Source organism: Rhinichthys klamathensis, unplaced genomic scaffold (genome assembly GCF_029890125.1).
Source record: "Rhinichthys klamathensis goyatoka isolate OS25496 unplaced genomic scaffold, OSU_Roscu_1.1 h1tg000027l_1, whole genome shotgun sequence".
NCBI lineage: Eukaryota > Metazoa > Chordata > Actinopteri > Cypriniformes > Leuciscidae > Rhinichthys > Rhinichthys klamathensis.
The window spans coordinates 1720029-1737912 of record NW_026606577.1 but is presented as its reverse complement, the minus strand read 5'-3'; the positions used below and the strand labels follow the sequence as shown (position 1 = coordinate 1737912).

The following is a 17884-nucleotide window of genomic DNA, read 5'->3' as shown; positions in this document are numbered from 1 at the left end:
CACATAAACAGAATTACTTTTTCTGTCATGACAGACCTAATCAGTTTCCTACTTTTCGTTTTTTCCTCATTCTTACTTTATCTCTCTCTTTCTCTAATCTCTTCCGCTCTGTCTATTTCTCTCCTTCTCCAAACTGCACTGACAACTAGATGTGGCTGTGGCCTTTATACACAGAGGCAGAAGGGGAAAACTATTTATTCGTTCTGAGAACCGTATGATTTTTCAAGCCGGAGGGAGACTTGATTGGTTCCAGGGAAGAAATACCAGCTAACAAATCACACAGGACTCTGAGATCGCCGTGTAGCGCGAGGGCCAAATCTCCACGGTCTTATATGCTACACAGAGAAATCTGAAGGGAAGATGTCCAGCGTCCTCCAAATAACCGTTCAGAGACTTCCCTTTAGAGGAGAAACATGGTCAGAACGTCCCCTTTGCACCCTAAACTTCGCTGTTACCATGGAGCCTTGAGGTACCCAGTTGCTCAAACTTGTGTGTGCCATCTGATTGGCCAGAAATCTCAGCGAGAGTAAAAGCTGGCTGAAGTCTAATCAGTAAGACATGAGTAATGGGGTCTCAGCTTCCTTCTTAATAAAGTCAGCATCTCTGGGACCTTCCCCAACAACAACCACCCCCTAGCCGGCCCGTCCTGGCATCTTCAAATAGTCCCTCCTCTTCTCACGTCTTACTGCCCTCTCTCTCTCCATCGCTGTCTCTCTGGAGCACTCAGGATGTAGCAGCTGCTTGTTGCCTTTGATTTAGACTTGCCCTAGATATGCTCTCTAATGAGCTGAGTGCCCAATCAATAATTTACCTGAGTCTGAGTGAGATGCAGGCGGGATCAGTGCTGTTTAAAAAGAGAACTGCAATCAGTGCTATTCACAAACTGTTTTTTGACTCATCCTTCCATTTTTCTCTTTCTCTCTTTTGCTATGTGACATTGTTTGTGATACAAGAGGATAAACTTCCCTCTGATTTTTTTTCTCCAGTTCCTCCTGATGACCCTGTGATAATCGGAGCACCTGTGGTGAGCTTGCGTGCAGGGAACTCGCTAAACCTCACCTGCCATGCTGACAATGCCAAACCGGCCGCCTCCATCATCTGGATCCGTAACGGAGAGGTCCTGAACGGTGCGGCGTACACCAAGGTACGGCAGGTCCCTGCTGCTGGCAGTTTTTGTGTCAACAAAACTCAATACAGAAACATGATGGACCATGGCCTGTTTCAAAATCATTTTTAGGCATCATATATGTTCAAATGTTCGATTGAACGCACCTAATGTTCTAAAATCTGTTTAATTTCAAATTGAATGTTCAAATTCACCTATTATGCCCAAAAATGTTGTGTTGTGAACATTTTTGACTCGGTTTAAAAGTGCATCTGATGCCCAAAAATGCCGTTTCAAACATTTTGATTCAGTTCAAACGTGATGCCCAAAAACACTGTTTTGTATGTTTCATTTCAAATTGAATGATCAAATTTGCATTTAATGGCCAAAATGTTTATCTATGAACATTCGAATGCTCCTGTGATGCCCCCAAAAAGCTCTCTCAAACTTTTTGATTCAGTTCAAATGTGCACTTGATTCCCAATAGCTGTTTTAAATGTTTTTGAATCATTTCAAACAATCACATGATGCCCAAAACCACTTTATTGAGTGTGTCATTTTAAAATAAATAAACAAATGTGCTTATGTTGGCCAACAAATCTTATCTTAAATGTTTCACATGTAATTTGAACATTCAAACACTCCTGTGACGCCCCCCAAAAAACCTGTCTCAAATGCCCAAAAACACTGTCATATCAGGTACACTGTATCGGGTGTTTCATTTTAAACTGAATGATCAAATTAAATGAATTCAATTCAGGCATTTGATCACTTATATAATTGCCAAAAACACTTTGGACATACAAACATTTTGATCCATTTTGAATGTTCAAGTACTTCTATGATGCCCAAAAATGCTGTCTTGAGTGTTTCATTTAAGTGAAATTCAGTCTGTGCATCTGATGCTCAAAAACGTTTCAAATGTTTTTAATTCAATTCAAACGTTCAAACATGCAATTAATAGCCAAAAAAACTGTACCAAGTGTTTCATTCCAAAGTGAATGTTCAAGTCTATGATGCTCAAAAACATTGTATTGAATGTTTTAGATTTAGTTCGAACATTCAAATGCGTCCTGTGATGGCTTGAATGTTTTGGTTCAGTTTATACATGCATTCATTTTGAATGACACCCAAACATGCTGTATAGATGAACAGCCTGCTATAGGTTTTTGAGACAGCCTGTGTGTCTGACAGTACTTTTTTGCCTACAGTTGATATTTTCAATATCACGTCTCTTATGAAATCCTGCACTTCGCCTGACTGTGTGTCCTCGAAACGCTCAGCTCTGTCAAATTAATGACAAGTGAGGACTAATTTTTAATTTAATCCTTGGGGCAAAGTGAAGCTGTAATGCAGTGCTTTAAATATATCATAATGGAAAGACATTCCAGCACTCCATTATGAATGTGTTCCTCAGCAATTTGCTCAGTTGGTCGGCTTTAGGGAGGAAATTGAGAGAGAAGGAAATGTGTTTAAAGGGCCGCTCATACTATGATTGGAGAGCGTAATCTGCTCATTTTGAGTAAGCCGAACCCCTCAGCACCCACCGGAGAGAGTCCCTTCATTAATTAACCAGGCCTAATTTAGACACAAGCAAGCTAGACAGGTTACCTCTTTTTTTCCCAACAGAAGTACTGCTTTCAAATCTGTTCTTCACTTGGGAGACTCTTTTAAATGCCTCTGAAATGATCAAGTACCTCCATGAGACAGATAAAAACAAAGCTATTCACGTCTCGAAAGTCATTCCAGTGTAAACTGGATATTAGATGAGAGACAAATCGTGTTTTTTTTAATGAAAACAGGAGTCTTGTAAACCCCTGATTCTTGAGTGCTGGGACAAAACAGCTTGCATAACGGAACAGAGAAATTTACCAAGGAATTATTTTGGATTAATCTGTTAAACATGTTCAGAGGTGCTGGTTCAACCTCCTGCTTCTTCCGTTGTCACAGTAAATGTGTGTTTTTCCTTAACGCAACTCAGTGTGTCAACACGATTAAGGATGAATTGAGATTACAGGATGGTTTCACACTGATTTTCAGCTTCACCTATTGAATTGTCACCACAGTCAGACAGAAAATCAACAGCATTGACAAAGTAACCATAATGCATTTAATCACACACTCATACAGTGCTTGTGCAGTAGCTGTTTTGTTATTTTGGTTGCTGCTAATAGAAACATCAAATAAGTGGAGATATCTTATACATCTTTTATGGATATATATCCATGTTTCTATTTTTCATAAGTTATACATTTTATATAATATTCTATATAGTTTTAAATGATTTATGGTCTGAGGACAGGTGTTTCTGGGAGGAGGGTAGTAAGTGATAATGTCATTTTATAATACTGATAAAATGAACAGTAGTTGAAATGTTGCATTTGTGTAAAGATCACTGTAGTGATCATCTCTGACAAGTGTCAAAGTGGAAACGTTGCTGTTTTCGCAACTGATGGCAGGTAAACATCTGAGAATGCTTTGTCTCATCTCTCAAGAGATTCAGTGAAATATTCAAATGTCAGTATGTTGGATTTATGGGTGTAACTTGATTTTGGTCTAAAACTTTGATTTATAACTGAACACACTGAAAGTCTAATGACTGGAGAGCCTCGTCTCATCATAACACAATTACCTTTTAGAAAAATGTCAGATGATAAACGCACAAGAGATTTGAATTTTTCATATTTCTCCAGGAATCGAGCTCCACTCTTTATTGGGTTATTTGATTAATTCTCCGAGAGAATCTCTTGTAGCTGCGAGGCAGACGGGTGTTTTAGATGAAGTCAATATCCTTCAAATATCTGTACCAATTTTTTAATAATCTTTCCTCAATAAACACGGTTCCTCTATAATAGCTTGAATACCAGAGCGCAAAAGTGCAGGTAATATCGCTGTGAATAAGCTGCTTTGTGACTGACATATGAAGTGTGTAACCTCTACGCCAATGAAAGATTCCTGTGTAATACTCTTGATACAGATTCCAGCACAAAGCTAGTCTGATAGCAAAGCGAACAATTCGAGAATGCTATATCTGCACGTTCAGGCCTTAAACACGTGCTGATTTGGTGCTCGAGACTCAAGGGTTGTTGGGTAGATGGTTTGTTCAGAGACCTCCAACAGAGAGGAGCTGATTGCAAGTTTGGAAGTCTGTCTTTGACCTACACTCAAGAGGAAGCATAAAGACAGACCATCTTGAGTTGTTTGGCTCATACTTTTTTCTTTTCAACTGTGCGAGTATGAAGTATCATTGACCATTTGCGAAGTGCTGCCCCACGATACGTTAGTGCTCACAGTGTTTTTGTGTTTTCATGCAGACGCTGTTGCGAGATGGCAGAAGAGAAAGCACGGTGAGCACGCTCCACGTCTCCGCCTCGAACATCGAGAGCGGCCAGCGGATCACCTGCCGTGCCTCCAATAAAGCGGCGCCCAACGGCAAGGAGGCCACGGTCACCATCGACATCCAACGTGAGTGAATCTTCCACCGACTGCGCTTCTGTTCAAACATAATTAGCGGCAGACAGGCTCGAGCTCACGTCCCCCTTCCAAATCCTGCGACCTGCATTCTGTTCTGAGCGCTTTTTGTGTTTTCCTGTCTGTGTGGATAAATTATTCACATGTGAAAATCCGCTATGTGCTGTCCTATTTTCTGTATCCAAACAGCCGTTGTGAATGCATGCGATCTGATGTCTGAGCACATGTCGTACTTCGCTCCACAGACACACAAGACTTGACACAATTTTTGTTTCTCCTTGTTTTTTGTTTTGGAGAAGAAATTGTAAAAGTGACAGTTTCTCTGCCGGCAGCATAGAGGGATGTTGCAAAGCTTTAAGCCGGTTATTGTAGACATAAATGCTAATTATTAGCTTTTTAAACATCGGAAGAATTGAGCAAGACCAGATCCTGCTTGTGTATACGGGCATTTTGCTTATTTTTTATTTATAGCAGCCATAAGCTCCGCTGTCAAAAGTGTATCTGAAAGCGCTAAAATGAAAGGCCTTAACTAATTCAGTGCGAAGATTAGCATTTGATGAAATGCAAAGGGAACAAAGGCGTTCTTTCAGCTCTCTCAAGTGTTGAAAGATATTAACTCTGACTAATAAAGCAGAAAATATATCATATTGAAAGATCCATAAGTTCTGACAGCTCCTTTCTTCATGTCCGTAAAGTCTGGGGTGTTTTTTTGGCCAGAAGGAATGCGCCTCAGCACAATGGAGCTCAAATTCTGAATTAGAAGCGTAAAACGGAAAGCGTTTGTTTGTCTGTTTTTTTTTTTTTTTGCTCCTCCGGACTCGGCCCAAATCATTTTGTCATGCAAAACAATAGAAGAGTTTTACCGTAAGCCTCTTTCCACCCTGAATTGTGCAGACGCCCCTGATTGGTCAGTTTCCATGATGTCGCTACTGTGAGAGCCAATATATAATGCTTTGTTTAATTAATCACGATTGGAGGAAGTCAAACCAGCCAGGTTTGAGATTGTATCTACTTTCCTACACTACCTGTCAAAAGATTGGAAAAATTTATATTGTTTAATGTTTTTGAAAGGAGTCTCTTATGCTCACCAAGGCTGATTTTTAAATAAAAATATAGTAAAAACTGTATTATTGTTAAATAGTATTACAATTTAAAATAAAATTAAGCCTTAAAGGAATAGTTCACTTCAAAATGGAAATTCTGTCATAATTTGTTCACCCTCAAGTTGTTTCAAACCAACAGAAGATATTTTGAAGAATGTCAGTAACCAAACAGTTGATGGACCCCCTTGACTTCCGTATTATCTTTTTCATATTTCTATGGAAGTCAATGGGGTCCATCAACTGTCTGGTTACTGACATTTTTCAAAATATCTTCTTTTGTGTTCAGCAGAAGAAAGAAATTCATGAAGGTTTGAAACAACTTGAGGGTGAATAAATGATGACAGAATTTTCATTTTGTTGTGAACTGTTCCTTTAAATTCAACTTAATTATTCCAAGCTGTTGGACTAGTATAGTTTATGTGTAAGTCAATGAAATCTGACCACAAACTGCTACTGTCAAGATACATTTAGCTTACGATTCAGAGTGGCTCACTTGAACTTCCCTTTAGCCAGCTTAATCGTAATAATTACACCGTGTCTAACCTGCGCCTGCATGTGCGCTCTGTCGTTTGAGATGTGCCAGGTCTAACACGAGGAAGCAGTTCAGTGAAGCAGAGACCCCGCTGTAGGCCACACACTGAAAGAACATGTGCTGGGTAAATAAATGATGACTGGGAGCAGAGAGGTGCTAGAACCTTTGGGCCACGGCAGCCCACAGGGACCTCGAACTGGCATCAGGGGCGTTTTCCTGATGCTTCATGTCTTCAATATTCAGAAAAGGCAGCTGTTAAGTGAGGTGCCATAATGGAAATGTGTTTTTTGGCAGACCTGGCAGTTTGAAGAGCTCACAGAATGTTTTCCACTATTTCCGGAGATTATTTACCGAAAACACTTTCGTTATGTGTCACATGCTGTTTTTTCCATTTATCCTTCTCTGTAGGTAATTGCCCAAAAACAACAGTTACAAAACCTGCGGGTCTGATCAAATACGGCAACGTGACAGAGTTCCAAGAGTTCATCAGAGTAATGGGAGAATGTTTAGATTTCATTTCATCTGAAGTTTTGTGTTCCGCCTAAAGTGTACCGCTAATAAACAGCGCTATCAGTGGGTACATGAGTCACTGGTGACCTAAATCAGCATGCTGCTTTTCACTTATAACTGAGATACTCTGGTCCTTCTCTTCATATTAGACAGGAAACATTTGCTCGTAATCATTTATAAGCTCTTGGCTGTGAAAGCACTGGCCTATTTATCAGGGCTCCTGCAGAACCAGCTTCATTTGTCCTGACCCTCCTGTGAAACAACAATTGCACTGTGACTATTTGGGCTCTCCTTCTGACCAACAATGATCTGGATCATGGGTCCACAAAACCCTTTTGTACTTCTATGCTGATGTCATAAAGATTTACAGTAGGTCCCCCATAGAATGCTGCCCATATTGGATCCCAGGGGCCAGCTGATTGTTAATATGTAATAATAATATAAAATATTTAATCATATCATAATATATAATATCTATACAAGCATGTATTTATTAATATTGAAGAATATATATTTTGCATACTTGATAAAATATGTATGATTGTTAATTAAAATGAATCACAATCTATAGATTTTGGTTATATTCTATATAAATGAATACATGTAATTTAAAGCACATTAGTAGTATAGTAATGTAGTTCAGACAATGTACATAATAGTAATTTTGCAGGATTTCTAATAATTCACGTTCATAAGTTAAACGTTGTTTCAGTTACAGTAAGTCTCTGGTTTTAGGTGGACTGAACGTGCAGACCGAAATATTTATGACACCAGCTGTACCAGCATTAAACCAGAAAAAAACAACCGGGTCATTTTTGGAAATTCATAGTGGTTTTAGTCGGGATATACAGTATGTGCATTTGTTTAATCAGTTCGGCCCGGAGCAGATGGTCTTCCAATGTGCCAGAGTTAAGGGTTCGTATCGCTCTTCATTGATATGGGTGCTACTTTTTAATTAGTCTGACACCCTCCTAGACTTCCATTCTAGATGCCATTGATTATTTCCATGGAAGCGGACATTTAAAAAAAAGACTTGATGATGGCGAGTAATGGAAAGTTTCTTGGTGGTTCCTCTTCACACAGCACAATTTCGATAAGGATCTCTGGACTCAACCAATCTTCATTGGCTAGATACACAAATTAATCTGCGACGTGTTGACATTCACATCTCCAACACTCCTCCTTTCATTCACATGTTCTCACTTTAAAGGTCATCAGTGCCTCTGAACCACATACAGTAATTAAAACTTCCCCATCAAACAACACGTTTCATATTTCATAAAAGGTTCTCAAAGCTCGTAGCCCGCATCAATCTGCGTGCACACTTCACTTTAGCCCCTTTTGGATTTTCTCCCTCTTACGACTCAAAGGAGATTTGGCTTTATTGTAAAGGCGGCTAATATTCTTCACAGCGAGTGCCACCGATAACGCCATCTCATTTGACCCTTTGCTTGAATGTGGCATGAAGATCTTCGGCGCCGTTAGCTTGTGGGCCTCTGCGTAGCGGTTCGTTTAAGAATTAGCACCCAGGAGAATGTCTCTCCGCTTCTCAAAGTAATTGCCTTGTAAATAAGAGCGGGATTGAAACAATGCTGTTTGTTAGGAATAATTAATGGCCACATGCGCACATGGAGACGCGTCTGGAGGCCTCTCGTGAGCTCCTGTCGGGCGAACGCACTCACTCCACACAAAGGAAACTGACAAGAGGTGCTTCATCAAGCTCAAGGAAACACTCACTTGCATCCCCCCTTGAGTCCTCCATCCAAAATAGATGCATGCCTCTATGTTTAGAGGACATGGCGGTTTTCGGATGCATATTTACATGCAATACTTTTTCGTTTTTTCGGAAAACTGGAAACCTCCCTAATTCCCAATGTTACCACAATCCAGTGCAAACTTCATTTAAAATGAATGATCACAAATCAATGTTGATTCTGTACCATCTGAAGGCCTGGTAGTTTTCATAGCTGCTCATGGACTACTTCCACTGAGCCTGGTGGTGGCATAGTTCCGTTTTCAAACATCGCGGCTCGCTAGTTTCTTGTTAATGTATGTTTTCAATGTGCTGTAAATGGAAGTTAAAGTGAGTGTCAGCAAGAAGATTTAAAAATCCTGACTGCAATATTGCAGGGCAAAGCCTGATGTATAAGATCATTTATTTATTTGTATTAAATATTTTTCTATTAAGTATTGTGTTTTAATCACTATATTGTCATTTTTCATTGACAGTTATTTCACTTAATGTAAATTACATGTTTATGCCAACATTCCTAATATTCGAAGTAATAGTTCTTTCAGTGTAATTAAATATTTTTTATATGGTTACATTTATTATAGCACATATCACATTCATTCAACTATTTTAAAAAGACTTGAATAAGAGCACCAACACATGCAAAAACCTGTTTATCAGTCAAATCCATTTATAAATAATCCAAAAATTAAATAATCCAAAATTTTGTGTAAAAACTATTTTTACTAGAAAACTGCAAATAATTTCACAATTTATTAAAAAGAAATTGTTGGTAACACATTGAATTTAGAGTGAATTTATGGTGTTGAAGTAGTGAAGTATCTCTCCAAGAGTTGTCATGACAGAAATATATTTATAAGAACATTTCAGCTGGTTTAATGGATAAATCAAGTGACAGCCCTGAAAAGTAGTAATAATCTGCATTCTTATGAGGAACTCTATGCGTGTAGACTGAACTCCGGAGTCGTAATAGGTTGAAGGTGGAAGAAGTTGTGCAAGTCCATTTGATGCTTGCTAACCGCTTACACTGTATTGCTGTTATTGTTTCTCTAATATGTTCGAATACGCCGCTATTTCGTTTCGACGCTTTTCAGAAAGCCTTCAGGTTAGTTTTAAATGACTAGTCCCGCGCCATAAGGCATTATGAATGAAACATCTGTCCTTGGTACAACTACGTTGGGCGAGTGACGGGTGTAGACTGCTAATGAGAAATCAGACCCAGCGCTGTGTCTGGGCTTTCCAGAGGCCTCTAATCACATTCAGACCTGTGGGAGGTGACAGATCCGTCCACTGTGCTTTGACAGGACTGGGGCAGATTGTTGGAGCTTTTCTCATATTAAAGTTTCAGGATTTTGGGGGGAAAACAGCAGGAGGAACCACTGCTGTCTGGAATTGCTGTGATTTGTCGGTATGTCGCTGATGTTTCTACCGCTGGCCTAGTTAATGTCCAACATGCCCTGTGTCCAAACAAACACACGGCACAATCATGCTTTCACAGACACTTCTTCAGCTCTGAACGTGTCAGCGCCTGTCTGTCCGCTGTCACTTCCTGTCTCACATCTGCTGTCAATCCTGTCTGACTGTTTGGGTTTGGGTGTGTGTAATTGTAAAGGAGGGAACGAAAGCAAACTATGTAAGATTGCCTTGATCCAACTTATAAATTTCATGCACATTTCTAACTTTCTTTTGTTTTAATTGAAACTGCCATCTTTTTTTAACGAGAATTCCAGCGCTGCATTAAACTCAAATAAATAAAATGTAATTGTCTTCTGAAACGGCTCGATAAAAAGTCTGGGGTTAAATATCGCTTTTGCTTAATGTGAATTTGGCCGCTGTTTGTTTAATTTGTGTAATCAATCTATTTGTTCATTTCGCCAAAAACTCTCTTTAATCTTGCTCATTTTAAAAGTTGTTTAAATTCTAATTCAGCTGTTAGAAGGCGAGTTAAGGCGCCAATTAATCTTAATGCAAAGTAGCTCTCATTACTGGGAAAAAGAATAACAATCAAGCCGTTCCCACTTTTTAGAGTATTTTTAGTTAGTTCTTTAATCCGCAATTAATCTTTCTGACGAGTGTTTATTAATGAGCGTTTTGAGACATTCTGTGGGAAGATGAAGTTGACCGGCCCTCTCTGCTCCTCCAGATTTCCCACTGGTGAACCTCTCTGTGGATCCGCAGCCTGTTCTGGAAGGCAATCTGGTCAAGTTCCATTGTGCTGCTAAAGCGAATCCCCCTGTCACTCATTACAGGTGAGAGCTCGCACTCACACACACTCCGACTGAAATACTGGTTTTATGTCCCAGTATCTCCTTCTTTTACTCTCCTGATGTTTTTGTTATTGTGCACAATACGTCTTCGTAGAAAAACCACATGAATTTCTCATGCGAACACATGTTCATCTCATATGCGTGTGAAGCAGCATGATAAATTAATGTTTTTGTTTTAACACGTGATCATATGAAAATAGCATTTGAGGCACACTTTGTAGAATTGAGAGCTTGGTGAAATGTTCCAAAACCACACAAAAATCATATGCGAATCTAGTCATTTGAAATTATCATTTTTTTCTGTATACTTTTAAATTACTTTATAGCAAAAAAAGTAGAGTAGGCAGTGGCCTCAGTGCAAGTTTTAAAGTTGTTGTTTTTTTGTGCTGGTTGTGACATCACAGCGTTTTGAAGGCTTAGCTCATAAATATTAATTAATTGATGATTGATATGATCTTTAACATGGTAGATATGCACTATTGTTCAAAAGTTTGGGATCTATAAGATTGTTTTTAAAAGAAACGAATGCTTTTATTTCAGCAAGGATGCATCAGATCGATCAAAAGCGACAGTAAAGACATGCATAATGTAACAAAAGATTTCTATTTTAAGTAAAACCTTATATTCATCTAAGATTCATCTAAGAATCCTGAAAAAATGTATCACCGTTTCCACAAAAATGTTAAGCAGCACATTGATAATAATAAGGAATATAGTGATCTGTTGGAGAGTATTTGTTCATTTCAAAGCCAAAACTAAAATAAAGTAACATTTAAATATATATATATATATATATATATATATATATATATATATATATATATTACGATAACTATAATTCAAGTCAAATTAACATTTCATGCGTTTTTGATAATTTCATCCTAAAGTCTGCCACTGTATTAGTAGTAATCTGTTGATTAGGAACACATTTGTTTGCATTTTGTTGATTTCACTGGAACATCTTCATCATATAGAGAGAGACAGCGTCACACCTAACATCTTTTTAATCTGTGTGGAGCTAGAGATGGTCTCACCTTCTGCCCCATAAGAGTTTCATGCATTATTCATTCCGGAGAGGTCTAAAGAAGCACAGACCGACACACACACCAGACACTTGTGCCTCTGCCCTCAGCCAGCTGGACAAAGGATCTCTCAAAAGCTCAGAGGACACTGTGTGTCTCCTGTCCCTTGACCCACTGCAGCAGGCTTCAAATGTGCGCTGTGCCACAGACCGAACCCTCGGCCAAATGTAATGTCATGAAATCATCAATCAAGCACAGGGAAACTTCCACACGGAGACTGGCTTCTTGGAGAAACACAGCAGTTGAATTCACACTGCAGGAACACAGAAGCCCAACTAATTACGAAGAAAGTCATTACTGATTGCGGGAGATTTCCTGTGGGCATTACACCGTTCCTCTGAGAGGATTAGAGCTGCCTCACTAGAAAGAGGAAGGATTATTTTCACTAGCCAATATTTTATTCATGTTCATTTTGTTTACATAAATATGGAAATTAATTTAACTTTGTTTTGTTTTGTTTTTTTGTGAGACAAAAATGTAGCATTGCTTATTGGAAGCGTCCGGTCCAGCCGCTCGCAGAAATAAAACCCATCACTGTCCTCCTGTGGCATTTGAAATGAGATTAGTGAAGCTGTAAATTAATTAGCAAAAATAAAGCCTTTATGTTCAGCGGTCATGATGGCCATTTAAGACCTTGAGTATTTTTCATTGGTGGCTTTTCATAATTTCATTGAGCAATATTATGGCTAATGGAATCTGGCGTGCTGTGATCTCACAGCTCCACTAGTGTTCGACTGAAATAGATTTTTCAATGGTGGATGTCAATTGCATGGTGAAAATGATTTTATTCAGCCTTTTTATGTTTTTTTTGTTTGTTGTTGTTTTGTTTTTTGCTTTTGTTACATCAGCCCTCAAGCTAACATGAACTCCACAAAATCTAATGTCATGCTCTCCAGCATTGTTTAAGAACATCTTGGAAGCTTGAATGGACAAAAGTACGGAGCCCGTAAAGGGACCTTTGCAAAAAAGAAAAAAAGAAAGACTATCGCGTGCGCACGTGATGGTTTCTCGTGCGCACGCATTACAATTTTACAGTTTGCGTAAAAAATGCAATAATAAACATATTTGTACAATATTTCAAATACAAAATAAAATAGCACCTAGAGGAATTTATTTTTGGAACTCTATTATTGATAATATTAATTGGAAGACTGCTTGGTTAATCCCCTTTAAATATTGCATTTATAATAAAACCAAAGAAATACATTTAAAAAAAATTGCATACCATTTATCCTGTTAAATCATTAATTGCAAGATACTCTGATATTGACTATTTATGTTCCTTTTGTAAAAGTGAGAAAGAGGTGTTGACTTATTTGTTTTTTTAATGCAAAATTATCCAAAATTTCTGAATTTATGGCAGAATTTATCTTTAATTTAGTAAAAATGAAATACTATTTTACTTTAAAGGATATTATTGTATATTATGAAAACAATGTTAACAAAGGTCTTGAATACATGCTAATGTATTTACACTGTTGGCAAAATTTTATATCCATAAGCAAAAATATTAAAATTCATCCCCAACTTAAAAGGTGAAACTAATATATTATATAGACTCATTACATGCAAAGTGAGATATTTCATGCCTTTGTTTGTTATAATTGTGATGATTATGGCTTACAGCCATGAAAACCTTTTCACAATATTCTAAATTTGAATTTGGGGTTTTCATAAGCTGTAAGCCATAATCATCAAAATTATAAAAAATAAAGGCTTGAAATATCTCACTTATATATATATATATATTTAATCTTTAGACTATAATTAACATTCTTTCTGCATGTTATATTGTTACGCCAGTAGGTTGCTGTTTTAAATTAGTGACTGTTTTAATAAGTGAGTCATTCGCTCATTAATTATATAACAATAAAACATTGACAATCTTTATGAGTGACTGGTTGAATCATTCTCTCAACTGATTCTTCCAAACTCTGATTCACTCAGAAATGAAACAATCGAGTGAATCATTCAATCATTACCTCAAATTTGTTTAAAACACTGATTCATTCAGAAATGCTACTCCTTAATTCTCTTGTGGCTTAGTTTACACCATGTCTACACCAAACATGACAGTTGTCAGTTATCAGATTACTGTCTGGAAATGATCGTGTCACACCGTGCCGCTCCACATCCGGTGTAGATAGCATCACTGATTATAATGGGTTCTATTAGCTTGTGTTGCTTTTTCCATTGGTGTAGCAAGAATAGGAAAAGGAACAATTAATAATTTGGCAAAAAATAAACTTTGTTTATTAAACTGTTGTTATACAATTCATTTCACATTCGCAATTCTGCTGCTGGTCTGAATATCGGAACAACCGCTCTATATTGCTTAAGCATCCCTACATATATACAAATTGCTGTGAGCACTCTGACCTGTGTTTATGATGCCAGTAAGCTGGACTGTATGGAGAAAAGCACTGCATTGTCCCAGGGAGCAGTGTGATGTAGTGCGCGTGAAATTCACAGTGACAGTGAAATCGCATAGAGACTCCTGCTCTTTCTTTTCCAAGGATGTGGCCTTTCATTTATCCTAAACCTAGACCTCTCTCCACCAAAATAGCACCTTCAAATGTGAAGCCATCATGCAGAGTTCAATAAAAGCCACTGCACTCAAAAAATAAGCCACAAGAAAAGAGTAAAAGAAAATGCATCTCTTAATTCTGGCTGTGAATGTTGATTTTCTTCTTTCAACTCTAATGCCGGGTTCAGACTACACGATATCAGCGCAATTTTCTAAATGATGTTTCCTTGAGGGACCATCACGACATGGCTGAAAAACTTCAGCAACCCGGTGAATACTGGAATTAGCATTAGGCTTGTACAACTGTTTGTTTACGCTCTGTGAAGTCAGTCGCTAGTTCTGCCTTTTCGATGACATCACGCACGTCGTTAAAGACGGCTAGCGATGATTGGTCGGGAAGCAACGTGTAGTGTGACATGTTTCTTGTCCACAACACGAAAAGAATTTAGGAGTCAAAATCGCATAATCTGACACAGTGACAATCGTAAAAATATCATGCAGTCTGAACCGGCATAAGAGCAGAAAAGTGGGACTATAATGGATGGAATCAGACACGTCGGTTTTCTGCCTGTGAATAAAGTGTGTGCTTCATGTCCCTCCAGGGCCTTTCTGTCAGCGCTGGTGTTGTCGGCTTTGTTCTAGCGTAGGTGATTTGTCTTGTCTTATCCTCATTTGTCACCTCTGAAGAGTCTAATGGAAGACGCTCTGTTGGGCGTGTCGAGCATTTGATGTGAACATGTGGCTTTGCTGCTTGGCATCGGTCGGCATCAGCGTCCACGTGGCTGATTGCTTGTTTTGGCGGAGACGGTTCGTACCACCCAGTGTTTTAATTAGAAATGCAGCAGATCACAGACAGCCCTCCTGCAGCATCTTAAAAAGCAAACAATTTTGTTTTCCACGGGTGTTGTATCGGCTTACACTTTCAGAGGATTTTTTTTTATTCTAGGTTTTGTAGGTATACTATTGCTGTTGAATTATGTAAAGAAAGCTGGATGTAGGAGCAGACACATGGATTTGATCTGTGTATTGTGAAGGTTTGAGAGCACGATTTGTCTTTCTGGCTGAGGCTGGACATCTTTTTCTGATGTTTTATTTGTGGTTACTGTTTTATTCTCATGTCCTTTTCTGAGATAAAGTTGTCACAGCTCTGTTTAACACAATGTTTTCATCTTTGAATATGTTAAGACGCAGCCCTCGTCTGAGCCAATGAAAGTGTCTCCCTGGCAGCAGGACGCTGTAATTTCTCAGACTGCTCTGGGTCTTGATTAAATTAAAGTAAGACAGTTAATCACTTAAATGTCAAAGATCCATGGAAATTGTTTGCAGCATTTTTCCTATTTTAGCAACAAATATGGGATTATAATAATTTCACAAACAGCTTACGCTGAATATTGGCACCATTGGAATTGATGAAATTGAATTCTCCTAACAGGATGTAATAAGCCCTTTCCGGTGTTTGTTTGAATCGGTGATGAGATGGCAGAGACCTGCTGTGATCCATAGTAATATCTTCATTTTTTCTCTTTTCACAGTTAATCAATTGCCCCTGGATTAGCTACACGTTTACATTGGAATGAAATGGATATCTGTCCATCGCTGCAGATAAAACATTTCTCTTGGCCTCTTTTTTTCCCCTTCCATTCTCATCATATTTTGAGCTGGCCAGACTGTTTCCTGCTGAGATTGACAGGTGAAGCCATCAGCCCTGTTTGTGGATCTCTCTCATGTGTGAGAGTTCACATGGAGGCTGCCGTCCCCAAAGAAACACAGAGGAAACTGCAAAAAAGAAAGTTTGTGTTGGAGTCGTGGCCTATAGGGGTTCAGAAGTCACATACACATTGAGCCATGGTGTACATGCTGGCAATGAGAGTTTGAGTCTCAGTTCCATCAAAGTGCCCATGTAGAGCTGCTGTAGAGAGAGCAGATGCACAATTGAGGGGCGTTCACAAAAGACTTGTTCTTCTGTTTTGAAGCAGCTAGGTGATGCGCAGTGAAGTGGAATTGAATGCAGGTGGCTTGAGATGCATTTTTAGAACTAGTTTTAATTTGACATGTCATTTTAAGAACAAATCACTCATTGCATGAGACTCAGGCCCTTTTTACACCTGGTATTGAGATGTGTTTTGGTAGATCGGATCACAAATAGACGAGGAAGACCATCCCGTTTACACCTGGTGTTTTAATCTGTCTCTTTTGTCCACTTTCAACCACTTCTGTCCGGATTTCTTCAAGGGGAGGGCCTATGCGTGGGTAAATGTATGGGTTTTTACAGATCTTTCAATCTAATGGACAAAACAATCTTGCTCAATTTACAAATGAATGCGCCCGGAGACAATGTAAAAACATACAGAGAGCATCAGCTTTCGTTTCTGCTCTGACAGCCGCAAAAGACCCCGCCAAACGCTGTAAGTGCGTGTTAGAAATCAGGAATGGTGAGAGAACGTCATGCTTGGTTTGTTTTTTCATCTTCGAACAAAACTTGGGTCTTCGGCCGACAAAGTTTAAATCCCGTCTGTGTGTGGGAATATCACGACTGTTCAAAAGTTTGCAGTCAGTACGTTTTTTTTTTTAGAGAGAAACTAATTCTTTTATTCAGCAAGGACACAATAAATTGATCAAAAATGACAGTATTTTATGTTGCAAAATATTTATGTTTCAAATAAATGCTCATCTTTTTTAACTTTCTATTCGTCAAAGAATTCTGGAAAAAAGAAAGAATAATAGCATTCTCAAGACAAGGACAAGGCATTTCAAGAGGTGTTTATAAAAGGCTGTTGTCGGCCACAGCCCATGCCTGACACCCGACTTATTCAGAGAACCACACTTGATCCAGCGGGGTACTCTTCTGCTCCCCTTCTCCCAGCTCAGGGGGCAGAGCCTCCCCATACTCAACTTGAACATTTAATCAGAATCAGTAAAAGATGTATTGCTAAGTGTGCCTGCACACACAAGGAGTTTTTTTGTTTGTTTTTTTGTGCAATGAAACTTCCAGTGCACACATATAAATACAACAACAACAAAAGTTTAGACATGTCAGAATAGACATATTTACATGCAGATTATCAACATATTTACAGTTTTTTGGGATAATGTGAATAAATAGGAGTGAATTTGTCAAATATTGCACTAAATGTGGAGTTTTACATTAAGAGAGGCCTGGAGAGGCATCAACTGTTCAAGAGGGAGATGGCCTGTGGGAAGAGGCCGCTCCTGTGCCTGGATGTTCTAGTGCCTATATTGTTCTGAGTCGTCGTCCAGATGGCAACAGTTCAAGGTTATGGTCAGGGTGAGTGGGGTCTGTGATGATCTTACCTGCAGGTCCCGGAAGATGGCCAGGGGAGCAGCAATAATCCCTTCTGCAGTCCGAACTGTTCGTTGTAGTATTGTAGCATTGTAGGCGAAGGAATTACAAACTCTGCTGGGCCTTTTGGAAGTCAATGGAAGTGTCCCACTTCAGGTCTTGAGAGATGGTAGAGCTCAGGAACCTGAATGACTCCACTGCTGCCAAAGTGCTGTTCATGATGGTGAGTGGGG

At 38.8% G+C, this 17884-nt stretch overlaps 1 protein-coding gene across 1 annotated transcript in view; it reads left to right on the top strand.

Annotated features, from left to right (window-relative positions):
- The window catches only part of kirrel3a (kirre like nephrin family adhesion molecule 3a), a 145885-nt gene that overhangs the window by 104025 nt on the left and 23976 nt on the right, over positions 1 to 17884 (top strand). The window contains exons 4-6 of the mRNA XM_056244205.1: positions 987 to 1144; positions 4420 to 4570; positions 10618 to 10723. Of these exons, the coding sequence (XP_056100180.1) occupies positions 987 to 1144; positions 4420 to 4570; positions 10618 to 10723 (415 nt within the window). The remainder of the gene's footprint in view (positions 1 to 986; positions 1145 to 4419; positions 4571 to 10617; positions 10724 to 17884) is intronic.